At 57.9% G+C, this 24,966-nt stretch overlaps 11 protein-coding genes across 11 annotated transcripts; 8 read left to right on the top strand and 3 right to left on the bottom strand.

Annotated features, from left to right (window-relative positions):
• Positions 1-12: 12 nt before the first annotated feature.
• ACA1_054000 (uncharacterized protein) lies at positions 13-1,654 on the bottom strand (the record flags this gene model as incomplete). Its single annotated transcript, XM_004344009.1, has 8 exons — positions 13-119; positions 216-306; positions 381-539; positions 644-801; positions 891-1,067; positions 1,147-1,185; positions 1,254-1,444; positions 1,581-1,654. The coding sequence occupies 8 exons, from the start codon at positions 1,652-1,654 to the stop codon at positions 13-15; spliced, it is 996 nt and encodes a 331-aa protein (XP_004344059.1).
• A 387-nt stretch (positions 1,655-2,041) lies between these two features.
• Positions 2,042-3,544, top strand: ACA1_053990 (uncharacterized protein; the record flags this gene model as incomplete). The annotated part of the gene is made up of 2 exons (XM_004344008.1): positions 2,042-3,091; positions 3,191-3,544. 2 exons carry the CDS (start codon positions 2,042-2,044, stop codon positions 3,542-3,544), a joined length of 1,404 nt encoding a protein of 467 aa, XP_004344058.1.
• Positions 3,545-4,060: 516 nt separating this feature from the next.
• ACA1_053980 (uncharacterized protein) lies at positions 4,061-7,257 on the top strand (the record flags this gene model as incomplete). The annotated part of the gene is made up of 12 exons (XM_004344007.1): positions 4,061-4,115; positions 4,257-4,330; positions 4,395-4,606; positions 4,644-4,762; positions 4,839-5,015; positions 5,089-5,225; positions 5,308-5,416; positions 5,481-5,641; positions 5,707-6,080; positions 6,389-6,680; positions 6,757-6,890; positions 6,969-7,257. 12 exons carry the CDS (start codon positions 4,061-4,063, stop codon positions 7,255-7,257), a joined length of 2,133 nt encoding a protein of 710 aa, XP_004344057.1.
• A 140-nt stretch (positions 7,258-7,397) lies between these two features.
• ACA1_053970 (uncharacterized protein) lies at positions 7,398-9,053 on the bottom strand (the record flags this gene model as incomplete). The annotated part of the gene is made up of 2 exons (XM_004344006.1): positions 7,398-8,511; positions 8,581-9,053. 2 exons carry the CDS (start codon positions 9,051-9,053, stop codon positions 7,398-7,400), a joined length of 1,587 nt encoding a protein of 528 aa, XP_004344056.1.
• Positions 9,054-9,856: 803 nt separating this feature from the next.
• ACA1_053960 (Peroxin 11a (Pex11a), putative) lies at positions 9,857-10,997 on the top strand (the record flags this gene model as incomplete). Its single annotated transcript, XM_004344005.1, has 5 exons — positions 9,857-10,032; positions 10,150-10,203; positions 10,304-10,413; positions 10,543-10,676; positions 10,812-10,997. The coding sequence occupies 5 exons, from the start codon at positions 9,857-9,859 to the stop codon at positions 10,995-10,997; spliced, it is 660 nt and encodes a 219-aa protein (XP_004344055.1).
• Positions 10,998-11,128: 131 nt separating this feature from the next.
• Positions 11,129-12,497, top strand: ACA1_053950 (hydrolase, NUDIX domain containing protein; the record flags this gene model as incomplete). Its single annotated transcript, XM_004344004.1, has 7 exons — positions 11,129-11,243; positions 11,335-11,416; positions 11,545-11,600; positions 11,782-11,877; positions 11,949-11,979; positions 12,098-12,159; positions 12,361-12,497. The coding sequence occupies 7 exons, from the start codon at positions 11,129-11,131 to the stop codon at positions 12,495-12,497; spliced, it is 579 nt and encodes a 192-aa protein (XP_004344054.1).
• A 69-nt stretch (positions 12,498-12,566) lies between these two features.
• On the top strand, positions 12,567-13,564 carry ACA1_053940 (Methyltransferase family protein 5, putative; the record flags this gene model as incomplete). Its single annotated transcript, XM_004344003.1, has 4 exons — positions 12,567-12,664; positions 12,795-12,911; positions 12,995-13,214; positions 13,316-13,564. 4 exons carry the CDS (start codon positions 12,567-12,569, stop codon positions 13,562-13,564), a joined length of 684 nt encoding a protein of 227 aa, XP_004344053.1.
• Positions 13,565-13,739: 175 nt separating this feature from the next.
• Positions 13,740-14,161, bottom strand: ACA1_053930 (uncharacterized protein; the record flags this gene model as incomplete). The annotated part of the gene is made up of 2 exons (XM_004344002.1): positions 13,740-13,891; positions 14,026-14,161. 2 exons carry the CDS (start codon positions 14,159-14,161, stop codon positions 13,740-13,742), a joined length of 288 nt encoding a protein of 95 aa, XP_004344052.1.
• Positions 14,162-14,271: 110 nt separating this feature from the next.
• On the top strand, positions 14,272-16,015 carry ACA1_053920 (RNA methyltransferase, TrmH superfamily protein; the record flags this gene model as incomplete). Its single annotated transcript, XM_004344001.1, has 6 exons — positions 14,272-14,731; positions 14,861-14,983; positions 15,106-15,209; positions 15,316-15,606; positions 15,724-15,864; positions 15,896-16,015. 6 exons carry the CDS (start codon positions 14,272-14,274, stop codon positions 16,013-16,015), a joined length of 1,239 nt encoding a protein of 412 aa, XP_004344051.1.
• Positions 16,016-16,127: 112 nt separating this feature from the next.
• ACA1_053910 (dihydroxy-acid dehydratase) lies at positions 16,128-19,573 on the top strand (the record flags this gene model as incomplete). Its single annotated transcript, XM_004344000.1, has 14 exons — positions 16,128-16,371; positions 16,511-16,608; positions 16,727-16,766; positions 16,880-17,005; positions 17,146-17,218; positions 17,308-17,414; positions 17,498-17,617; positions 17,753-17,905; positions 18,021-18,177; positions 18,259-18,431; positions 18,522-18,731; positions 18,822-18,992; positions 19,130-19,308; positions 19,406-19,573. The coding sequence occupies 14 exons, from the start codon at positions 16,128-16,130 to the stop codon at positions 19,571-19,573; spliced, it is 2,019 nt and encodes a 672-aa protein (XP_004344050.1).
• A 1,469-nt stretch (positions 19,574-21,042) lies between these two features.
• Positions 21,043-21,899, top strand: ACA1_053900 (uncharacterized protein; the record flags this gene model as incomplete). Its single annotated transcript, XM_004343999.1, has 3 exons — positions 21,043-21,081; positions 21,590-21,778; positions 21,861-21,899. 3 exons carry the CDS (start codon positions 21,043-21,045, stop codon positions 21,897-21,899), a joined length of 267 nt encoding a protein of 88 aa, XP_004344049.1.
• Between the last annotated feature and the right edge of the window lie 3,067 nt (positions 21,900-24,966).

Below are 24,966 nucleotides of genomic sequence, written 5' to 3'. Positions count from 1 at the left end.
CAAAAGGTGAGTTCAAGTGTCGAGATCGCCGTCGGGGTCGTCATCGTCACCTTCGTCATCGTCGTCGTCGTCAGCGAAGTCGTCGAGATTGATCTGCACAGCGCCAGCAGCTCGCTGGTCTGTGTGCACAGCATGCGGAGAGACAAAACAACACGCGCGTAAGTCGACCAGGAAAAGCTCGGCGTGTGTTGTGTTGTGGCGTGGTCCACATGTACCGTGGGGCAGGATCAAGGCCTGGCGGTCCTGCTCCTGCTGCTCCGTGCGCGTCAGCGAAAATGTGAGCCCGGCCGCCGGGTCGATGGGCGACTAGGGCGTCATCAAGCGTAACGTGAGTGCCCATGACCATGCGCGCACGAGAGAGAGAGGGGGGCAAAGAGTACCTTTTCGGCGGCGGTTTGTGCTACGGCAGCGGTAGTCACTGGCTGCTGACTCCCTCCGGTGATGGCGGTGGTGGCGGTGGTGGTGGTGGCCGTCTTCTTGGCCTTGACCACCTTGGTGAGGCTCACCTCGCCCGCCTCATCGACCGTGAACAGCTGGGTCTGCGGATAAAACAAATCTGGGTCAGCAGCGCAAGACGGGCGAACAGTGGCGGTGTGTGTGCGTTTTGGGTATCGTGTGTGTGTGTGTATGTCGTGTGTGTTACTTCGAGCGTGATCCGGCCCGATGGTCGCTTGTTGAGGATCTCGCACTCGCGCTGCTGCTCGGAGCCGGGCGGATCGACCGGCTGGAATCGCAGGACCGTCGTGGCCATCTGCTCCAGACAGCCCACAGTCCATGCGTCGTGCACGTCCGCGTGCGCCACTGTGCGTGTGCGGTGTGTACGGCGCGTGCGTGAATGGTACGGCGTCAGCGCTATTCAGAGCCGGGAGAGAGGAGGGGCCGTTAGGTACGTGCGAGCATGGTGCTGCTCGCGCCTGAGCTCGAGCTCGAGCGTTCGGCCGGGTGGTTATCGACACCGAAGATGGCGCGCAGCTCGCCCAACAGCTGGAACGCGCGGGCCGTGCCGAAGCGCAGCAGCATGCTCGACACCGAGTCGATCACCACCAGCCACGCGTCACTATCATTCACTACCTCCCGCAAGGCAGGTCAGCACACACACACAACACACAACACACAACACACAACATGGCTCGAGCAGAGGCGTACCGTCCTTCTTGGCCTGGCGCACCGCGGCGGTGATGCTGTCTGAGAGGCAGGCGCACGCATGTAAGCCCGACGTGCGTGCGTGCAGGGCGAGCGGGAATGGGGAGTACCGGGATCCCTGGCGAGGTAGGTTGATGGCCCCTTGTGCTTGGTTGCGGCGGCCGCGCAGTCGTCGTCCCAGCCCAGGGGGTCGGAGTAGCAGTCCACCCACACCTCCTTTTCGATGCCTCCTGCAAACGCGACGGCGGGAGGTGCGAGCCAGCCGCCGGGCGGGCAGTCGAAGGCCAGCACGCACACAACGCTGTGCACGCGCCATTGAATGCGTGAAGCGATTAAAACGCCAGTGTTTTTGTGGATTATGTAAAAGCGAGTAGCGGTACGTGTGGCTGCGGGAATGCCGACGCCACTTGCCGAGGAGGTGAGCCACCATGGGGCACCCGCTGCTCGCGGTTGTGTCGAAGGCCACCACAAGGCCTGAGCTCTCCGCCAGTACCGCCCCAATGCTCCCCATCTTCTTGTCGCCTCTTGATTATCTTTTGCTTTTATCTTTTGCTCTCTTCTTTTCCTTCCTTTTCTTTGTCAGTTGCTCTGTGCAGAACGAACGCGATCCCATTTTGCGTAAATTAATTGGGAGCAGACAACCGCGGGAGGGCAGCAACGGACACAGCGCCGTTAGTTTGGATTGAAGAGGAGGCGACTGAAGGAGAGGGGAGGCAATATATATTTGGCCCATATATTTTGGACGCATATATATATATATTGGAGAGGGAGGATAAGAGCAGGTAAAAGAGTTGGGGCTATGACGGAGGCAATCTACCAGGGGCGGACCCCCTCGTCGCCCTCCTCATCAATCGCAACGAGAAAACGGAGCGATAACGTGGATCTCATAAAGCTCAAGATGCCGCCCTCCACATCGACTTCATCATCATCATCTACTTCCGCCTCCCCTCCGTCATCTCTCTTAGCTCCGTCGGCCGAGACCGCGTCACGTGGCAAGTTTTCCCTGTTCGGAGCGCGCAAGCACAAGCGGGCGGCGTCGTGTGCGGTGGTGATGGGCTCCTCGCCCGGCGCGCCCTCGCCCGGGGCCGCCCTCCTCGCGAGCAGCCCGGCGGGGGGCGGGGGTGCCGAGGAGTGGGAGGAGTTTCAGAAGCGGTACCGTCTACTCGGCATCGACGACGGCGGAATCGATGCGCGACCAAACGAAACGAAGGAGAGCAAGAAGGAAAAGGAGAAGAAGGCGGGCACGTCGCGTACGCCACGGCTCTCGAAGGGACGCACCCATGCCGACCTGCTACACGACGCCTGCAGCAGCACCAGTACGAGCAGCTCTACATCGGACGCGACAAAGAAAGAGAAAGAGAAAGAGAAAAAGGAAAAGAAAGAGAAAAAGAGCGCCAAGAGGGAGAGCAAGAAGGAGGCCAAGAAGGAGAAGAAGGAGAAGAGGAGGAGCCGGATCGTGCGGCGGGAGAGCACCGACGTCGGGACCGAGAGCGCGTGCAGCAGCGGCAGCGAATGCGAAGACGGCGGCGCCGAGGGAGCAGGCAGCACCATCATCATCGGCAGTAGCAGCAGCGGCAGTAGCGACAAGGCCAAGAAGGCGTCGTCCGGCGCCGCCGGGGAGAAGCGCGGACTGGGGCACCGCGTGCGGATGAGCATGCGGCTCGGGTCCCGCGAGGACGTGCACTCGACCACCGCCGCCACTGCCACTGCCGGCCCGTCATCGCCGCCGCCCACGGAGCACGGGAGCCTGCGGCTGCCGCTGTCGGCCCGGCGCGGGGTGAACCCGCTGCTGCTGGGCTCGTTTCCGCACCGCGCCACCAACATGGACCGGGCTGTCTCCGACGAGGTCGAGTCGGGTCCGCTCACGGCCGGCCGCAAGCGGCTGGCCTCCAGCCCGGCCCGCGTGCAGGTCGGCCGATGGGAGCGGCGCACCTTCCACTCCGGCGAGGTCCGTATTTTCTTCGCCTGCTCGACGCCGACGCCAATGATACTGATGCTGATGATGATGATTGGTGTGCGTGCGCGTGTCGTGTCGAGTCGTGTGCAGATGGGTGGCAATGACGCGGTGCTGAGTCAGCTGTTGAAGATGGCGGAGAACATCAAGAAGGGCCAGACGGGCGAAGGCGGCGCTGAAGACTTCTGCGCGGGCTACGCCGAAGGCCACGGGGCGGAGGCGGAGGACTTTGCCGGGCAGGAGGAGGAGGTGCGGCGGGTGGTCCGCGAGGAGCAGCTGCGGCGGGTCGAGGAGGCCATCGAGCGGGAGCGAGCCAAGCTCCGGAAGCTCGAGGCCCGCATCCGCCGGGCCGAGAAGAAGCTCCAGCGGCGCAAGCGGGCCTCGTCGGCACCCACCACCCCGTCCTCCCTCCTCACCCGCAGCGGTCGCCTGGGTCCGTCGTCTTAGCCCCACGTGGGCTCAGGTCCCCCCACGAGGAGAAGAACGAAGAACGAAGAACGAAGAGGGTCAGGCCAGGACGCGAATTGTAAAGATATATATTCATTTTATTACACCTTACGCTCACGATCCACGCGGAATGTCCACGCATCAACGTACAAGTTCCTGGTTGCTTGTGTTCGCGGTGGCCTGTGTTGTTGGAGACCACTCACGAACAAGTTGGCGAACATGGCCGGTGAGCACAGGGTAACGTGCCGGTACGGGGGAGGTGGTCACCGAGTTTTCGTGCGGCTGTCGCCAAGGGACGGGGGCACCACTCACCTCTCACCGTGCCCCCCCCCCTTCTACAACTTTCCTTTCTTGAAGAAAGGCGAATCTTGACTGGCCACCGTGAAGCGTTTGTTGTAGGCGGACGCTAGTGCCCACATACAGCTTCCAACACGAAAGGTGAAAGATAAAGAGAGCAACCCTCTTCACTATCGACACTAGCGTCGTGCTTGCACTATCCAAGAAGGGGCAGCAGCAATGTCGGCGTCAGCAGGGTCCTGGCTAGCCCTGGCCTGTGTAGTGGCGCTACTCGGTACCGGCGATGCCCCTATCAGATGCTACTCTCCACAAGCCTAACAACAGCACTCGACAGGCTACACAACAGCTGGGACGGGTGCTGCTCCACCATCTTCCCATCAATGGAGCTTCACGCTCGCCTCCTCCCTTCGTGAAGCGGTGCCGCGCTACTCGGCGGACCTCGAGCCCGTACCGCCCGACTTCCGACCCACCCACCCCGACTACCAACAGGTAACGCATTTGGTGCTTCGTGGTAATGGTCATGCCATCGCTTACCATCAGTTGCTGGGTGCAGGCCCTGCTCCTGCTGACCATCGCTGCAATCGCCGGGTGTTTGCTGGTGCTTAGCTGCGGCGGGTGCTTCTCGTGCGTAGCGGCGGGCCTGCTGCGCGTAGCGGCCGATAGAAACAGAAGGAAGCCCAGAAGCACCAAGAGGCCGCATCGCCAGTGGCGGACGTGCTTGTGGGTTGCTGCCACCGCTATGTTGGCCTTCACGGGAGTCGCCTTGTACGTTCCACTCTTCTCTTCTTCATCTCATGCCCAGAGAGCTCAACTCATCAGGATGTCCCGACCCCAGGTTCGTAGGGGTTAATCTTGCTACTGCCTCCGTCCGGTTGGGCCATGACATCGGCCACTCCTTTCAACCCCTCCACAACCTGAGCAGTACGTGGTCTTGCTGCTTCCCCCACTGCCCCAACACATCTCATCTCTGTGTTGGGCGCGGTTTGCTCGGGTGCAGAGGAGGTGGGCCACGCGCTGGACACCGCCCAGGCTCTGCTGGCGGACAGTGAAGCAGCCTACCCCCGGGTGCTCTTCCTGCGCGACCTTGCACTCTCCCTCGAGCCCCAGGTCGATGCCCTGCACCGCAGTGTAGACCAGTTGCTCGACGTCCTCCGCCGCTACCCCCATGCTCGAGGTGCACCGCCCCTCTATTCTCCCCGACCCGAGTGGCATCAGCCCCTTCTCACACCCTTCGCTCGCACACGTAGAGCTCGATCGGCAACTGGGGCGTCTGACCGGCAGGAGCGTGATTCGGGACATGCCTCAACTCTTCCCCAGCCTTCGCAATCAGCTGCATTCACTGGACACCCTTCTGCTCTCCCCGATTCAAGCTCCACTCACTTCAGTGCGTTTAGCTCCGCCCAAAGGTCTCTCTCCACATCAGTGCAGGTGAAACTCACTTTTCCGTTCCTCTTCCTTGCCTACAGTTAAATCAGGAGATCTCTGCTCTACAAGGGGTGATCAACGTGCAGGCCATCGGCGGGCTGCAGTTCGGACTGTTCTTCTTCATGAGCCTCGAGTCCGCTCTCCTCTCCGGTAAGCTATTTTTCCAGGTGATTGGTCGTGCAGTGGTCTCAGTCAGCTAACGCTTCCACTCCAGATGCAAGGTTCGACAGGGACCTCTTGCACTGGCTCGACTCCAAGGAAAGGGAAGTACAGCCGATCATCTTGGCCAAGCTGCGTCAGCTCGTGAACGCCGTCGTGGCCGAACGAAGCCACTACCCCTCTGGCGTTGTGCACCAAGCCCAAATCATCGACCAGGTACATCCCGTTGGAGCCCAATCTCGCACTGGAGCACGTCTGACGGCTATCTCGATCACGTTTAGAAGTACCTGCGAGCGGATGAAGCGCTCGAGGCCATCGGGCCTGTAGATGCCCTCATCCAGGCGCTCTCCTCGTCGGATTACTCCACTCCGGAGGTGGCGAACGCCCTACGCGACCTATTGCAGGTCCTGGACCAGAAGCTCACCCCGAGGGGGTTGGTCGAAGCGAGGAAGCTCAAGAGCGGCATTGCATTCCTCGCGGACCGAGCTGCCATCGACCGAATGAAGGAGAACCTTGTCGACAAACAGTTTGGAGCCTATCAGCGCAAGATGGCCCATGTCAAGAGTGCCGACGTCAACTCTCTCCTCGTCCGGTGGCACCAGCTCCACACCAAACTCAGGGATGGCCTGGGCAACGTTACTGCCCACTGGGCACGGTACTCCGTTCAGTTCAGCCAGATTCGCCAATTCATGGACAGCCACTCCGACCTCTGGTACCCACGGCTCCCTTTCAACCCGCTTGGCACACGCCAAGTGGCTCATCGCTCACTCACTCACTCACCGGGACAACTGGTCTGCAGGTGGTTCTACGCTCACTCAACCTACGTGCTCCTCCTGATGGCCTTTCTCCTGGGGAGCGCCACCTTCATCTTTCCGCGTGTTCTCTGGCTGTACGTAGGACGGAGTGGCCCATATTTCTGGAGCTTCACTCTCGATTGACCTTGAAGGTTCTCCGCACACGCAGGGTCATCGTCTTGTTGTTGGTGGCCGCCCTGTGGTGCAGCCTCGAGATGGGACTCTACCTGCCGGCGTCCGTGGCGATTGCCGACTGGTGCGCGGCGCCCGAGGACTCTGTCGTGTCCCTCCTCCGCGAGCATGCGTCCTTGCCCCTGGAGAGCACCGTCCACTACTACCTCCAGTGCAAGGGCGAAAACCTGCTCGTCCCTTCTCTCGACTACGCCAGCCAAGAGCTGCACAAGGCCACCACCGAGCTCAATCATGGGATGAACTACACGCTCGTCGTGCCCTCGGCCAAGGTTCACCACCGCCGCCACTAGTGGTGCAGAGTCTCCAACGTGAGGATGTGTGAAAGATGACCTTTTGCCTGCGCAGAACATCACGACGGAGCTGATGACGGCTCTAGTGGACGGCGAGAGCCGACTCGAGTCGGTGCGAAGGTTGACCAACTGCAGCATTGCCAGGACCCCGTTCGACCAGGTCAAGTCTGCGATGTGTGGCGAGCTGCTGTACGTGTGCTCACCTTCACCTAAACCGAGGAATTAGCGTTTGCTAACATATCGGGTCTTGGTTGGCGCACCGCCCAGGCGAGGGTCCGTCCATCTGATGCTGGGCCGGATGGCGATGGTGCTCCTGGTCTCGTTCGCCCTCTTTTCCGCGTGGCTGGCCGTCGCAGCCCACGCCAACTACGCCGACGCTGTCGCCGCGAGGCTGCCGCTCCTCTGGATCGACAGCGGAGAGGAGGAGTACCTCAAGCTGTCCACCACCGATGACGCCGACCACCAGGACCACCATGATCAAGCAGACGAGGACAAGGCATCGAGCCCCCTTAGAGAAGGGATCTCCGCCCACCAATCAGGCATTGGCAATTCGTGATCCCCTGTGTTTCCGGGCAACGCCCCCACGTGTACATAAAACGCGCCAACCATATGTGGGACAAGATGTGGATCGACCTAATCGCAATGAATGTTTTTACGGTTTGTGTGGGTGTGTGTGAGGGTAGTTGAAAAGATAGATTACATGGTGGGGGTGGTGGGGCCCTTGCTGGGGTCGAAGGCCAGGAGCTCGTCGGCCCAGTCGAAGAAGCTGGACATGGGGCTGGCCGCCGGGATCATCAGCATCCCGTCATCGGTCGCTGTTGAGGCGGAGGGGCTCGGCACGCTGGGGTGCGACGTGCGCGGGACGACATCGGGTGGTCGCAGGAACGCGTGCTGCTGCTGCGGCTGCTGGTGGTGGGTCGAAGCGGGCGAGGCCGGGGGCTGGGCGCTGAACGGGGAGGCGGGGAAGGACGGGCACAGGAGGCGCTCCACCTGCTCGTGCATGGAGAGGGCGGGCGATCGGGGCTGCCACGGGGAGGAGGAGGCGGAGGCCTCCTGCTGCGACGGGAACAGCGGCGAGAGGCCCGACCAGTCCTCCGGCAGCGACGGCGACGGCTGGGGCGACGGGTACGCCTGCTGCTGATGGTGGCCATACGGCGGCGGGTGCTGCTGGTACAGCTGATGATGGTGATAGGGCTGCTGCTGGTGGTGGTGGTAGGGCTGATTATGGTGCTGCTGGGGATAGCCGTGGGAGAAGGAGGCCGCCTGCTGCACGTGCATCTGCACCTGCGCTTGCAAGGCGGGCTGGACAGGCGGACCCATCATGACGTGCTGATGCTGTTGCTGCTGATGCTGCGGGTACACCAGTTGCTGCTGCTGCTGCTGTGGGTGGTCGAGGAGGGCGGCTGGTCGGTAGGGCTGGGCCGCGGCGGGCACGGAAGCGGTCTGGGCGCCGATCGGGGTCGGGGGCAGCGGCGACGACGAGGAGAGGGGCGTCGGGGAGAGCTCCACCTCGTCGGCGGAGAGGGTGGAGAGGATGGCGAGGTCGGCGTCGAAGCACTCGTCGAAGCTCGTGAACACGCCCGAGACTGGCGGCTGCTGGTGAGGCAGATTGTGGTGGCCGTGCTGAAGATGAGGATTGGGGTTGGCATTGTGGAGATGTGAAGGCGGCAGGTGCGGCTGGGCAGTCGTAGAGGGAGACGAAGAGGCCGAGGGGTAGGAGGAAGGGGAGAGCACCGAAGGTGGGGCAGCTGGCGAGCCGTCGAGTAGAAGGCCCTCGCACATCGACTCGCTACCGATTGATGCCGAGCTGCTGCGACTTGCCACCGCTACACCTGAACCCGAGTTTCCAAGGTGCGGCATGGCGGAGGCGGGCATGGACCCCCTGCGCTTTTTCTTCGATGAGGATGAGGATGAGGATGAAGATGCGGGGTCGCCATCTGGAGAAGATGAGGAGGCCTTGCTCTTGCGTGCGCGCTTGGCCTCCTTGGCCTCCTTCCTCTTTCTCTTGCTGCTTTTCTTAGTCGACGTGGAGGACGCCACGTGCTCGTCAGAGTGGTCAGTGAGCTCGTGCGAGTCAGACGAGGACGAAGACGAAGACGAAGGGTTGCGCTGGATGAGGGAGTGGAGGTAGAGCTGCAGCGACGAGGCGGCCGAGTTGGACGCGTTGAGGAGCACGTCGCCCAGCGAGCCCGACCGTCGGGCGTTGTTGGCCAGCACGTCGGCCATCGAAGCACGCCGCGCCACCGCCAGCGCGCTGTTGCGTCGTCCCGTGTACTGCGGCGGCTGCTTGGGCTGCTGCTGGTGGTGGTGGTACACCACGCCCTCTTCCTCGAGCTTCACGTGCTGTGCCATGATGGGGTGGGATGGGATGGGATGGTTTCGTGCTCGGCCTCCAGAGTCGTAGTGGTGCCAGCAGTCCTTCTTCGCTTTTTGGTCTTTCTCTCTCTTCCCTTGATCACCCAACAACAAGAGGGGGAGAAGAAAGCGAGAGAAGGAGGGATGGTGCAAGCGTGGCGAACAAGAGGCGTCTCGAGACAAACAAGTGCGACAAGTGCGGCGGAGGGATCCGGCTTCGGTTCGAAGGACAACGGACCCGAGGTAGAAGGGCGCCACGAGCGTGTGAGTGACGGTGACGACAGATGGGAGTCGGAGGGCTCACCTCCCGCGAGCAGGGCTGCGATGTGCCTCCGATTTTCCCTTCCTCGCACGCCTACTCCGTACGACCTCTCCCGCATCTCCCCAGTTGCGGCTATCCCATTGGTCCACGCAAGCTGACATCCTTAATTGCCTCCAAATTTCCGCCAGTTGGCCTTGCAGAGGCTGTCCGGGCGCGGCAAGGCGCAAGTACCCAACAGGCTTGAAGCGATCACGCCTCCGGCCGCGTGGCTGCTTCGGTCTTTGGCCCTCTTTTGCAGCTTTTGGTGAAGCAACGGGTAGTGTGCGCGAGAGCTCTCGCTTGGGCGTCCTCCTTCCCGCTACCCCCCAGATTGTATTGGAGAAAATAGACAAGGAAAAGGGGTGGGAAAATGAACACCACAGTTCCCAGGGGGGGACTCAAACGCAACCTCCGCTCAACAGAGAGCGTTTCTGCGAGGTTGAACGTTCAAGAGTAAGGAGAGGGGAAGAGAGACTGTTCAACGTATTGCTAGATTGCCATGTCGTTAAGCAAGTCATGCAAGTTTTTGGCGGCGACGGATGGACGGGACAAGCTCTACAAATTCTTCCACTACGGAGCACGATTCCTCTCCTGGTTCTGCCTCAACACGGCCAACAACGCCCAGTGGGCGAAATATTGGAGCAACATCGACTCAGTCATGTCGGATGGCCGCAAGTATAACACTCATCTCTTTATCCACAAATTAGATTGCGTTTTGTTTTTACGTACACGCAAAAAACATCCGATTCTGTTCCATCTGCGCCACCTCTGACCATTGTCTCCTCACGTCAGGTTGCTGCGGCTGTTCAAGTTCCTGAGCGAAATAGAGAAGCTCGGCACCATTCGGTACGCGTGCCTGCCTGTGGTGGACGACATGCACCAGGTTGATAGTGCCCTCACCGCCATCACTACTGTGATGCACCTCTTTCTTCTTTGCACTTTGCAGGGAAGCGAGGCCGATGCTGCTTGTGGCGAACCTCCTGAAGACGCTGGGCATGGCCGGCTACTTCTTCTTCAACAACCTGTCGTGGGCCATGAAGTTCAACATCGTCTCCGGTATCTCTCTCTCTCCTTCTCGGCACACACGCACACCACACACCGGGTGTCGATTGCTGGAGGCCAACCTGGAGCCTACTCACTGTGGACTGTGATTGGTTGGGCGGGGGTGTGGGCGCGTCTGTGCAGGCGACGAGAAGAAGTGGGGCAAGCTCTCCTTCTGGGCGTGGACCGTGGGCCTTCTGTTCGCCCTCGTCCTCGACGTCGTCAAGTACCGTGAGAACAGCAGGCGCCAACAGAAGGCCCTCGCCAGCAGCAGCCAGGTAGACTACCAGACCACCTTGGCCGCACGCGGAGCGGAGCTCTCGTTTTCTCACACGTGTGTGTGTCGTGTGTGTGTGTCGTGTGTGTGTGTGTGTGTGTGTCGTGTGTGTGTGTGTGTGTGTCGTGTGTGTTAGACCGAGCTGGCGCAGCTGAAGAAGGAGCAGCGGGAACTGGAGTACGCGATGATCAGGGAGGTGGCCAACCTGCAGATCTCGACGTCACTGGTGGAGATCAACCCCATCAAGAGCGCGGGCGTGGTGGGACTCGCGGGTGTGGTGGAGGCCGGTCTCGCCTCCTACCAGATCTGGAAGAAGTGCTGAAGGCGTAGTACCCTCCAGCCCTACGCCACCCCTTCGCCCACGCTTGAATAAACCGCTCATTCCACCACAGGCGGTGCGTGAAACTTGAATTTTCTTTTATTTCTTTTACTTCTCTTCAACGAGGCGACACCATGTGCGCGGACAAGCACGAGGAGCTCCTGGAGGTGTGGACGCAGGACGGACGCCCCACCGGCGAGATCAAAACCCGAAAGGTCATCCACGAGCAGGGCCTGTGGCACAAGATTGGTTTACCCCCCCACCCACCTAAATTACGGAGTTTCTTCTCGCGGGCGGCGCCCTTGTGTGTGCTCACCCCTCGCTTTGGCTGCTCGAGCAGTGCATGTCTGGTGTGTGGACCCCGCCACGCGTCGGGTGCTGCTCCAACGGCGCTCCGCCGACAAGTGCACCAACCCGGACAAGTACTTACTCCGCCCCACTGTTGCCCGCGTGCGTGCCTGATGCAGACCACTGTTGTGTGTCGTGCGTGGTGTGTGTGGTGTGTGTGGTGTGTGTGTGTGTCATGTGCTACTTGTTGTCGCATGTGCAGGTGGGACATCTCGTGCGCGGGCCACATCGAAGCGGGCGAAACCAGCCTCCAGGGCGGTATGCGCTCCCGCCCTTACGCAAGCCTCTCTGTTTCCTGCGCTTTCTCTGCTGCCCCAGGGCGACAGCGCAGACTCTCCCGCACGGCGCTAATGTACCACTGCCCCTACATGCGATTTATTAAATCACATGGCTGTACAAACGCGCGCGTGTCGTGTCGTGGTCGATCCTCGCGGCGCAGCGTTGAAGGAGCTCCACGAGGAGTTGGGCATCACGGCGCAGCCCGAGAAGCTCCAGTTTCTCTTCACCGCCCCGGCTTCGGGAGTGTACATGAACGGTACGTGGTGGCCCCCCCCCCACACGCCAGTGATCGCGGGGGATTGACCCGGGCGCGCGTGGCAATGGCAGGCACCTACTTTGACAACGAGCTCCAGGACATGTACGCCCCCCTTCACCAACAAGCCGCCGCGTATCCTTGATGGCCATGAGCATAATACTACTACTAATATAATAATAATATGTAATCCTCTTCGTCTTGCTGTCGTGGCAATATACAGATACCTCTACGAGACTGATGTGTCTGTCTCCTCTCTTGTCCTGCAGCCGGAAGAGGTCACCGGTACGCATTGCGCCACGGCCCCCTCCTCGCTTGTGCGTGCGTGCGTGCGTGCGTGTTTTGTTGTTGTTGTTTTGTATTTGATGATGACGACGATGACGATGCCGATGGCGATGTTGTTGTTGTTGTGTGCCTCACTACTGCCCACGGGCTCACCCAACCACCTGCAACACACGACACGACACACACGACACACACGACCAGATGCCAAGTGGGTGGGATGGGATGAATTCGAGGCGCAGCTCGACAGCGGCGACGAATCCCTGGTGGCTGTGGAGAAGGGCGAGTACGGGCCGCTCTTCGCCCTCCTCCGCGAGCGCTACCCTCTCGTGCCTGCTTGAGCTGGCAGAAATAAAACCTATTTTCTTTTCTTTTTCTTTCTTTTGGCGGACAAAGAACCCGTATGCAAGATGAAGCTGCGTAAGCTGGAGGAGCTGCTCGACGATGTGGAGGCCTTCCCCAAGCCCAAGGTGAAGCTCGAGCAATACCCCACCAGCCCTCACATCGCGTACTTCCTTCACAACCTGTTTAATCCAAAAATAATAATAATCGGTGTGGAGTTGAAAAGACGGGAGATGGGGGCCGACACAGTCACACTTGTCTGTGTCTTCTTTTCTCCTGTCCTGGTGGCGGTGCAGGGCGCACATGCTGTACACCATCGCCAACGCCTACGACGAAATAGAGGGCCGCTGCATCGCCGACCTGGGCTGCGGGTGCGGCATGCTCTCCATCGCCGCCCAGCTCATGGGCAGCGGGTGCGCTCTCCTCTCCCGACGCCGTCGTGTCGTGTCGTGTCACGTGCGCGCGGCTCCGCCCGCTCACGGTGATGGGGGGGCAGGTACACGATCGGGCTGGACATCGACGACGATGCCCTCGAGGTCGCCCAGGAGAACGCTCGGGAGTTCGAGCTCGAGGACCAGATGGAGTTCGTGCGCTGCAACGTGGCGGAGCTGCTGCCCTCCCAGTTTGCACACAAGGTGGACACCGTCATCATGAACCCGCCCTTCGGCACCAAGATCAAGGGCATCGACATGGTCTTTCTCGAAAAGGCCCTGCACGTACGTCACTCGGCTCTCCCGATTCTGCATGCACACAGCACACACAGCACACACAAGACACACTGCGGTGCCATATGTGGTTGCTCACACGGGTGCGGCAGGTGGCGGAGGTGTCGGTGTATTCGCTGCACAAGAGCTCGACGCGCGCCCACATCGCGCGCAAGGCCGAGCGGCAGTGGGGCGTGAAGGCGGAGGTGGTGGCGCAGCTGCGATTCGACATCCCGCAGATGTACCGCTTCCACAAGCGCGAGAGCGTCGACGTGGAGGTCGACCTCTGGCGGTTCGACTCCATCCCGGCCACCGCCGCTGCCGCTGCGGCGCCGCCCAAGAGGCGCACCCACCTCAAATAACATCAAGGCTCGCGCCTTCTCGCGACTCAAGAGACTCTGGGATCACTGTGTGCTGTGTTGCGTGTTGTGTTGCGTGTTGTGTTGCGTGATTGAGTGCGGTTGCAGGCTTGAGTCCGTTTGTTCTCTTCTCTTTCTTTACAGGCGCGTTCGCGTGGTGGCGTTGGCAGCTGCTGCTTCAGAAGTCGAGTCCCTCCTCCTCGATCACCCTGCGGGCCATTCGCATCTTGACCCTGCGCTTGAGCTTCTCGTCGCGGTCCATGGGCTGCTTGAACTCCTTCTCCTTCTTCTGCACCACGCCGGCCTCGATCAACGTGCGCACCTCGGCACCTGCACGTGCCACCCACAACAAGATGAGGGCAAGGCCAGCCATGTACGTGGTTGCACCCACTAACTTGCAGCAGCCGCTACGCGCAACTAAAAAATCACGAAGGGGGTGGATTTGCGGGAATTTGGAGATGTACGGGTTCGGGCTTTGGCAATGAGCTCCTTGCGCTCGGGGTCGAGCCACGCCTTGGAACGGCCGCAGTTGAGGATGGACATGGCCAACCGCTTCTGCAGCTTCAGGTTGTTCCCGAGGGTTCGCGTGCCGGCGTTCATCTCCCTCCGATTTTGTTGTTTTGTCGCTGTTTTTTTGAATTTCTCTTTTCGTTTCTCCAAGCACCACTTTAAAAAAAGAAAGAGAAAATATGATATAAGAAAAGGCAAGCATGCAGGAAGAAGATGGAGAGCATGATGCAGCTCAGGTCGCGGTGGCACCGCCCCACAAAAAGCGGGCACGACGAGAACAACCGAAAACGTCACCATCGTCCGCCGACAAAGAAAAGAAGAAGGCCGGGCAGGAAGATGGCGACGAGGCGGCCGAGTGGGCGGCGTTCGAGCGCGTGAAGAAGAACCGTGCGGCGTGCCTCCAGTTCCTGGTGGGCCTCACCCAGCGCATCGAGCGCATGTGGGTGCGTGCCGACCAGCTGGCCGAGGCCCAGGCCCACGCGGACAACGACGCCACGGCGGCGGAGGCGCGGCAGCGGGTGGTCGGGCGGGTGATGCTGCTGCGGCGGTGCCTGGAGGCGCTCGAGGACCACAAAGACCCGGACCTCCGCGAGGTGGCGCGGCTCGCGCAGAAGATCAAGGAGTCCAGCATCCCCCACCTCAGCCTCAAGCACTTCCTCGGTGCGCCATCGCTTGCGCGCACGCGTAGAGATAGAAATGGGCCGCGCGGTCTACGCCACACACGCACACACACGCACACCACACTAAACAGCTTGGCCGTGTGTCGTGTGTCGTGATGCGCGATTGCAGGCCTGTTTCTGCCGATCGAGCGCAAGTTCACGCGGGGGCTGGCCGACCACGAGTTCCTCATCCAGCGGCAGGACGACGTGCGCACTCCCGCCGCCCAAAAGATCCCACTCGTCCTCGTCCTGGGTCCCTCCCGCCTCCTCGTGTCGTGTGTCGTGTGTCGTGTGTCGTGTGTCGTGTGTCGTGTGTCGTGCGTTGGCACCACAGTGGGCTCATCTCTATTTTTCCCCAATGATTGGTCTCTATAGACAACCTGCGGTCGGCATTCAACGTGGGGGCGATCTTCCGCACGGCCGAGTGTTTCGGAGTGCGCAAGATCTTCCTGTGCGGCTACACCGCCACCCCCGACGAGGTACGACGACGACGACGACGACGAAATCCGTTCCCACTTTTCGTCTCTCGGACTTTACGAATATGCTCATGGTGAAGTTGTGGGGGCTGTTGCGTGTGGTGTGCAGGAGAAGACGCTGCGCACGACCATGAACGCGCACCAGTTCGTGCCGTGGGAGTGGCACCAGCGCACGTCGGACGTGATGGACATGCTCGCGTCGGGCCGCTACAGCCTCGACGAAGCCGCCCCGGCCTCCGACGCCGCTGCGGCTGCGAATCCGCCGCTGCCGGTCGTGGCGCTGGAGACGGTGGAGGGCCAGCCCAGTATCTACGCCTACACGTTCCCCTCCCGAAGCGCGGGCGGATGCGCCCTGCTGCTGGGCAACGAGCGGCACGGCATCGAGGCCGACCTGCTCAAGGTGTGGTGTGTGTGGTGTGTGTGGTGTGTGACGCTCAGCCCCGTCTTCTCTGCTGGTTTCATTCGCGGCGTGCATTACTCACTCGGATGTGTGTTGGGGGCGTGTGCGGTGAGTCAGAGATGTGCGGCGATCGTGTCCATTCCGTGCGTGGGCGTCAAGAACAGCCTGAACGTGGGCGTGGCCTTCGGCATCTGCCTCTACGAGATCTCGCGACAGTGGCACCTCGAGCACCACCAGCCACGCCCCGCCACCACCGATGTACCCACTGGCGCCCCGGCACCATCACCAGAACTCTCACAATAATAACAACAACAACGTCACCAATGACAACTATGGCCTCAAGCGGCGCACGTTGTGGCACGCCTCGTGGATGCTGGCGCGGCCCTCTGGCGATGCAACCAAACGCTGAATTGGATCAGCACGTAGTGCGTGCTCTAGCGTGGGGAGGGAAAAAGAAAAGAAAAGGAACGGCGCCTCCTCGCTCAAGTTGTAATTCCTCCCAAAGTGAAGAGCTGCGCAACATGCGTCGTGTGGCTGTATCGTACGGACCCGCCACCTTAGCCCCCCCCTCCCCCAAAGAAGCGCTGACGCGAGGCCTGGCGTGGTGGCGAGGCTTGCACAGGCTTCGAAGTGGTAGTAGTCCCGCAGCCCCACGCTGCGCGACCAGGGCAGTGGCGTCGGGCCTGCTGCCGGGCGCCTCCGCTGCGAGTCGTCTCTTGGCGTCCACCACGTCCTCCTCGGATGGCCCCACCCACCGCAGCGGTGGTACAACCCCCTCCCTTCCCCCTTCAGGCAGGCCATGGAGTAGTAGTGGGGTGGTCCTATTCTACTTGCTACTTGAAAAAATGTTTGGGGGGGGGGGCTCTCACGTGTCACACACTCACGCCCACGACGAGCTGCGCAGTGGCCGAGGGGGGAGGCGGGGGCCGCCTGCGTAGCGAAGAGTGGTTCGGGAAGCGCGACAAGGACGGGTTCAACCACCGCAGCTGGATGAAGAACCAGGTGCCCTACCAGCCCCCCCCCCCACCACAAGCCTTCGCCCATCACCGGGTAGAGCTGCAGCAGATCTGAACCCACGCGTGTGGGCCGTGGCGGCGGGGGCGGTGCTGCACCTGAACAGGGAATCCCGGATGATGTGTTCCACGGCCGCCCCGTGATCGGTACGTGCCTATATTGGGGGTCGCGTGTGCGCTATTCCTCTGTCCGCCTGCAGCAACATCCGCCTGACGGCGGTGATGATGGTGGGCGGCACCAACCAACCACCCGCACGCAGGGATCTGCAACACGTGGTCGGAGCTGACGCCCTGCAATGCGCACTTCCGCAAGATCGCCGAGTGGGTGAAGCGCGGCGTGTGGGAGATGGGCGGCTTCCCTCTCGAGTTCCCCGTCATGTCCCTCGGTGCGCTCCTCTTCATCCATCCGCCCCTCCCCCCGGCGTAGCGCCCATGCTCGGCCTATGCGCCTCAGCTGACGGTGTTGTTGGTGTTGTCGTTGTTGTTGTTGTTGCTCTTCTTCTTCTTCTGGCCTCGCTGGCTGCAGGGGAGACGCTGCTGCGCCCTACGGCCATGCTCTACCGCAACCTGGTTTCCATGGACGTCGAGGAGAGCATCAGGTTCGCCTCGTCGCTTCACCCAATCATGAGGCGTTTGTTTGGTGGTGCGGCTAAAGAGCTGAATTGATGGGGTGGGTGGCCACACGCAGGGGCAATCCGATCGACGGCGTGGTGCTGCTGACCGGCTGCGACAAGACCACCCCGGCCCTCCTCATGGGCGCCGCCAGCGTCGACGTGCCCAGCATCGTGCTCCCCGGTAATTGCCCCACCATCAGCCACCACCATTCCGTCTGCCCACCCCCACCTGCTGCATTGACCGGCTTGCATGCACGATTGCAGGAGGGCCGATGCTGAACGGCCGGTGGCGGGACCAGCAGATTGGGTCGGGCACCCACGTGTGGAAGTTTGACGCCATGGTGCGGGCCGGCGAGCTCTCCCTCCAGGACTTCATGGATGCCGGTACGCTCGCCAGGCAACCAGACCTTACATCAACATTGACACACACACACACACACACAATACACACACACAACGCACCATGTGTGCGTGTGAGTGTGCGCCGCTGACCGAGATTCTCCCTCCCGGTGGTCCTAGAGTCGTGCATGTCGCGTAGCGCGGGGCACTGCATGACGATGGGCACGGCCTCCACGATGGCCAGCATGGTCGAGGCCCTCGGCATGACCCTCCCCGCGGCCGCCGCCATCCCAGCCGTGGACGCCCGCCGCTACACCCTCGCCCACCTCACTGGTTTGTCCGAATATGCCTTTACATTATTCTGATTCTGTTATTCTTGTATTATTACTTATTCGTTATCATAATCTGCCTTTCATTAATTGCCGATGGCTTCGCGCTGGCGGTGCAGGGCGTCGGATCGTGGAGATGGTGAAGGAGAACCTGCGCCCGTCGGACATCCTCACGAAGAAGGCCTTCGAGAACGCCATCCGCGTCAACGGGGCCATCGGCGGATCCACCAACGCCGTGCTCCACCTGCTGTCCATCTCCCGCCGCGTGCGCCCCAGGTAAACGCTCGTCGTGTTGTGTGTCGTGTGCGCGTGCGTGAGTGCGTGAGTGCGACATTCCTTACGAGCCTCTGTGTTCAGGGACGGTGAGACGGAGAGCAGCGCAGTGGTGGCGCTCGACGACTGGGACAGGCTGGGGCGTGACGTGCCGTGCCTGGTCAACCTGCGCCCCTCGGGCCAGTACCTCATGGAGGACTTCTACTACGCCGGTGGCCTGCCCGCCGTCATCCACGAGCTCGCTTTCAAGGCCGAGGGTATTCGCACACGCACGCGCACACGTCGCACACTTTAGCTCGAGCTCATAGAGCATGTGCCGCCATGTCGCGCGTGTGGCTCGCGTGCAGGGTTGATCCATCAGGACGCCATGACGGTGAACGGGCGCACCATGGGCGAGAACGTGAAGGAGGCCAAGTGCTGGAACCGGGAGGTCATCACGCCCATCGACCAGCCCTTCAAGCTGCAGGGCGGCATCGCCGTCCTCCGCGGCAACCTCGCCCCCGACGGCGCCGTGCTCAAGCCCTCGGCCGCCTCTCCCCACCTCATGAAGCACAAAGGTAACTAGCACATAACACATAACACACACGGCACAAGTTGGATTACAGTGTAACATCTGACTCTGTGTTGGTGGTGATGGATGGTGGTAGGCCCCGCGGTGGTGTTCAACTCGATCGAGGACCTGAGGCGGAGGACGGACGACCCGGACCTGCCCTTCCAGCCCGACTCGGTGATGGTGCTCCAGAACTGCGGGCCGCAGGGCTATCCCGGCATGGCCGAGGTGGGCAACATGCCTCTCCCCAAGAAGCTCCTCGCCCAAGGTAAGTGTCTCCCTTGTTGTTGTTGTTGTTGATGGTGGTAGTGGTGTTGTTGGTGTTGTTGTTGGTCTCTTCTCACCTCCGGTCAATCGGCTTGTGATGGGTGGTGACCGTGGTCATATGAAAATATATACATATAGGGGTGACGGACATGGTGCGGATCTCCGATGCGCGGATGAGCGGTACGGCCTACGGTACGGTGGTCCTCCACACGGCGCCAGAGGCGGCCGTGGGCGGACCCCTCGCCCTCGTCCAGGACGGTGATATCATCGAACTCGACGTCGAGCAGCGTCTCCTCCACCTCCACGTCTCCGACAAGGTACCACCCCCCCACCGGTGGCGATGGTGCTGTCCGTGGTAATATATATATATATCTATAAATGTGTTTCGTTCGTTTGTGGCGCCGCTCCGCGTAGGAGCTGGCGGCGCGCAAGGCCAAGTGGACGCCGCCGGCCAACCCGGATGACCGCTCGCGCGGCTACACGAGCCTCTACGTCAAGCGCGTGCAGCAGGCCAACGAGGGATGCGACTTTGACTTCCTGAGCGGATGCAGCGGCGACTACGTACCCCGCGAGAACCACTGATCCGCCCACAGGTCTGCACCAGAGGGAACACAACGCCCATATCTGCCAGGAATGTGCCAGGAATGGATGGTTCTCTAGCAGGAAGAAAATCAAAAACACCTCCATGCAACTGTGAAGAAGACACCTGCTGTTTTGGGGATGAAAAAAGGACATGTGGCAGGGCATGTTGTCCAGGTAGGAAGAACAGGGGCTTTGGGAAGGAATTATGAGGATGAAGCAACAGATGGGTCCTACAAATAAAAACAAGGTACCTACTGCAACACAGCACAAGGAAATAACACACCACTGAGGTAGCCAGGCTTGAGATGGGCCAGGGCAAACTTCCCCCTGAGGAGGCAGACAGTGCCAGGAGGCAGCTTCTGATATCCATCTGCCTTTCCTGCAACTTGATCAAAGAGGCATTCCTCCTTGACTTGCTTCACATGGTTGAAATCAATGTCAAAGCTGTGGAGCTGGTAGTTGGAAAGCCCTGGCACCAGTTCCAGAATTAGTTGGCATGCAGCTATGATGGTTGCCTTGTCATGGCTAGCCTGCTGGTGGAGCTTGTGGTTCTCATTGATGATGGTTGTTGTGAGGTTGGCAAGCTCCTCACACTTCTTGCAGGCATTCTTGAGCACTTCCTTGATCTGCTCAACTGTGTGCTGAGTGCAGGAGATTGTGCCATGAGTGCTGGCAATGTTGGTCATAACTCCATTGTAGATCAATTCTGGAATCCTAACACTTTTTAAGAAATGTCTGCAAAAAAGCTCATTGGTTGAGCATAGTCCTTTTAGGGTGCAATGGTCATTATTCTTTACCAACCTACACACTACAACATGAGTGACAACCTTACCCAGTCCACAAGTGGCATTCTGTCCATGGTAATGTCCTGCTGCAATGCAGCCAAGCTTGCCAAGTGGATGGTCAAGCAACTGGAGTGGAGAGAATTACTTTGCAAGTGTGGCAGAGGTGGAGAAGAACAAGACAAAACTAACTGAATGGGTATGCACCATGTCATGTACACAATGAAATCTTATTAGCATTAATAGATACAATTTCATTGTGTACATGTATGTGATGAAATAGCAATTTAAATATACAATTAATCTAATTGTTATCCTTTCATTTCATGGTGTTGTCCCATCATAATACCAGTAGTTTCATTATACTGCATATTTCCATTCTATTCAAGAATATTGACTCTTATAATTGGTTATAACCACCATAGCCATTGCATATGTGTATGTGATAGAACAACTGATATATTCTCATCATTGAAGATTGTTCTTGACTCTCAGCAGACTCAAGAGCAAGAAGCTGAAAAAAACAGCACCACTGGAGCCAGCTATGTCACAAGATTTGCTCTTAGCACCAGAGGTAAGTGTGTTTGATTTCATGTGAAATATAGTCCTTAATAAATCTCACCAATCCTGTACTTTCTTCAGGTTGATGTGACAGCCCAAACAAGACCTACCAGAGAGGCAACTGCCATGGCCACTGATGAGGAGCTGCTGAAGCTCCTGAAGGAGGTGCTGTTTGTGAAGCTGATTATGCACCACAACTGCAGGACATTCTATTGTGTATGTGTACACAATAGAATGTTTGCTAATTCATCTCCTCCTAGCCCACATAAGAGGAGCTCTCCATGCCTCCTGGCCCTGCACCAGTGTTATGGTGTCCTCTGTGTGGATCATGTGAAGATGAATGCTGTGACAATTGACATTGACTGATGAAGAGTGGCACTCATTGGTTGGTGACTGCTAGAGGACACAGAGTTCTCTCTATGTCAATGAACAAGATGGGTGTTCTGACAATGGAGCTGCTTGTTCAAGAGCTGCCTCCCTCTCAGTGTGTCCTCAAAGGTGGCATGCCTGAATACTGCATCATTGATGGCAATCATCACATTCAGACTGCACAGTGGCTTTTCCCTGGGAAGTCTTTCAAGTAGTGTTGTGACATTGTCAATGTATGTTTTTCTTTTTCTGACATACTTTTTTGATGTCCCCACTGTGACTAATACCCTTTCTCCATATGCAGAACACAGTCTTGGAAGACAACATTCACATCCTCACCTGGGGCCAGAACCACATGCACAACAAGGCTGCTGTTCTCAAGGATGGGTGGGAGGACTTCTTCCAGCACCACAACACCCTGCACACCAACAAGTTCTGGACCACTACACAAGGTGAGCAAGCCATCAACTGGAAGAAGCTCATCAGCTCAATGGTACATTTCATCACATACACATACACAACAAAAAATTACATATTTCCAAACATGTACTAACTCCACCATTTCATGCAGCCAGAGGCTCAGAAGCAACAAGACAGAACAGAAGAAACTATGAGAAAATCTGCACAACTATACAGGCATCATGAAGAAGTTCCTCAATGTCAACAGTTGGCCCAAGAGTGCCACCTACCTCAAGAATTTGTATGCCAAATCCAAAGAACCCATGCCCTCTATCTTTGCAATCAATCAATTTCTGATCCAATTCTGCTTCACATCCTCAAGCACATCTCCACCAAACAATGTCTGGATCCCAGAGTTGCAAGAGTGGCTTTGAAAGGAGGCAGAGGAGAAGGAGAAAGCTAATCCAGAGTCACTGCTGGTCCAGGACATTGCCAAGATTCCCAAGCTCATGGCCTACAAGAAGCCCTCCCTCATCAAGAGGTGGAACCTGAAGTGGGTCCACATTGCTCCTCAAGTGCATCAACTGAGTATGTATTTTGCTCATGTAACTTGGTGGCACATGCTCTTCTCACCTGCTTTCCTACCAATAGGTCATGTCTTCTATCAGCTTGTCCTCACTGCCTACGCCGCAAGCACTGAACTGTGAAGTGTTCTTGACTACACTCCACTTCGTGCTACTCCACTTCATGCCTACTTCCATCTCAACTTCAGCTACCACATCAATGGAGCTTCAGTGCAACCAACATCATCACAAGTGGCATCAACAGCATCCTCATTCACTCCAACCCATCCAACATCACATCCTGGATTTCAGCAGCCCACAGACACAGCAGTGACTGCCACAAGCACAGCTGTCACAAGTGCCACAAGAGCAGGACCAGGAGCTGGAGCAGGGACAGAAGCCCTCACCACAACTCTGACATCAACCAATTGCCTGACCTTGTATCACTTTCCCCTTTCCACTCTGGTTGTGATGTGGATAGAAGTGAATAATACTAGACTCTGTCTTTCCAATCTTTCCAACTTTTAAAATAAACTCCTTTGTTCACTTCCCAATTCATCAAAAAAAGCTTCCTCCACTATGTGTTATCAAGTGTGTGCTCAATGACAAATCGCCACCACACAAATAAAATAAAGAACACTGGCTACCCCAGTAATCCTCACATTATACCAATCTTTTCTCATTACACCACACCAAACTAATTTGACTTTGACTGCTGGCCCAGTTACTGTATCATATCTCTCATTATGATGTAATTTTAATCTGCCATTTCTCAACATACTCCCAATTTTGTCTTGTTACTGATAAAATAAAACCATTTTTGTGTTATCAAAACCATTTCTATGAGGTTAAACTGACAAACAATGACCTCTCATTTCAAATGACTGCAAGTTAATGTGTGGCCATTGATCATGGTCCACATGTGTGGCCATTGACCAAAGAGACATCCATTGCAGTCAAGGTTCTGTGTGTTGTTTGCTAGCTTGCTACTCCAACATGGAGCCCCACAAACCACCTGGCTAACCCCTAACCAGAAGGAGTGGATCATGAGGCTTGTTCCTCACTACCAAAGACTCTATCCCACACAGTACTGGGTGGTACTTTCTGAGGTGCTCTACCAGAAAACCTCAAGACGGGTCTCCAGTATCAAAATCTCATCAATTCCTACATCACACACCTCTTCTTGCTTTCCTTCCCTTGCGTTGCTTGCTTCTGCACAATTTCTCACTAAAGCTGTTCATTTTTCACCAAGGCTGGCCTAGACAAGGAACAGTGGGCCCATGAGGTCTTGGAGCAAGAAGGAGACATTGGGAGCCCTCAGCCAGATGATGATGATGATCTTGAAGACAATGACAACAGCAATGGCTCTCCTTCACCACAGCATCACCCCAACAACAGCCCAGGAACTCCATAATCACAGGTGCTCCTGTGAAAAGCAGCCCCCCCCCCTTCAATCCCTTTCCTAGCTCTCATGTTCCCACCAAAACACATGAAGCCTCTTTCTGGCCACAGCTTGCCAGCATCCCACAGAGTGCCTACACCCAGCAAGAGCTCTTCCACTCATGTACACATCCCCCCCCCCACATGATGAACATGACCTTGGTGTCCTCCACGCCTAGGTGTGGCTGTCAAGTGATTTGCCCCACATCAAACATCTCTCCATCCCAGACCCAATCAACTGTTGCTGCCCACAGTCTGCAGCAAGCTACCAAGCATGTATGTCCACCCCTTGAACAAAAAGCCATGCTGTGTTTCACTCACCACTCTTGCCTGATGCAGCACATCCCATTAACTGTGACAGTGGCTGAAGTGGCTGCCACCATCACCAAGGAGCTTGCAAGCCAACAGATTACCACCTCCATCACTGAATGGGTCACTGCAAATGATGAGAGTGGTTCAGTGTTTGCAACACTCACACAGGAAGACCTCATTTACTTGGGAGTGTCTTCCCTTGGTGCCCATTGCCTCATCCTCAACCTGAAACTGAGCTGAATACCACCATCTCAGGACCAGTGATGCAAGGCTTATTCACAGTACGCAGCTGCCACAATCACCACAGCTTTTATATATTTCTCCTAAGACTCTTTCCCTGTGCTGATCACAGGAGAGTTGGGCTGCCAGAGAGATCCATGCCCAAGTCTGTGATGGCGCACCTCCTTGCTTAAGTGAGTTTGAGAAGAGGGCACTTGAGAACCAGAAGTGTGATGATGCAAAGCTGGCCTTGAAGAAGCCTCCTCCTCCTGGTCTTCACATTATCAACTGATGCACAACCAGGGAAGGGAACTACCAGTGGCACGCCTATTTGTATGACTCTGCCCCACTTCCTCTTTTCCACAGCTTTCTTACACTGTCTGCACTGTCTCTCCATGTCAACTTCCACACAAACAGCACAGGAAGCAATATGGAGGCCACATGCCAGGCTTGCAAAGAAGTATGCAGCAGACCTCGCTGCATGGCAAGGTGAAGATGCTACCCAAGGTGCCCTCATCAGCACACACAACCCTCCCTGAACTTGTGGTCATTTGAAATGAGAGGTCACAAATGACTGTGGAATTTTTGTTGTGCTAAAATCATGTGAGATTTGACATTTTTGATTTACAGGGCAGTTTTGAAGATTTTGATCTGCATGTGTGATTTTGACATGCTAGACCGCTGCTCTAAGTGATATTGAGGGACTTGTAACTTCAGGAATAATCCTCCATTCAGCACAAATGTGAAG

This window comes from Acanthamoeba castellanii, assembly GCF_000313135.1.
Source record: "Acanthamoeba castellanii str. Neff unplaced genomic scaffold scf7180000084594, whole genome shotgun sequence".
Lineage (NCBI taxonomy): Eukaryota > Discosea > Longamoebia > Acanthamoebidae > Acanthamoeba > Acanthamoeba castellanii.
This window is presented reverse-complemented; position numbering and strand designations above follow the sequence as displayed.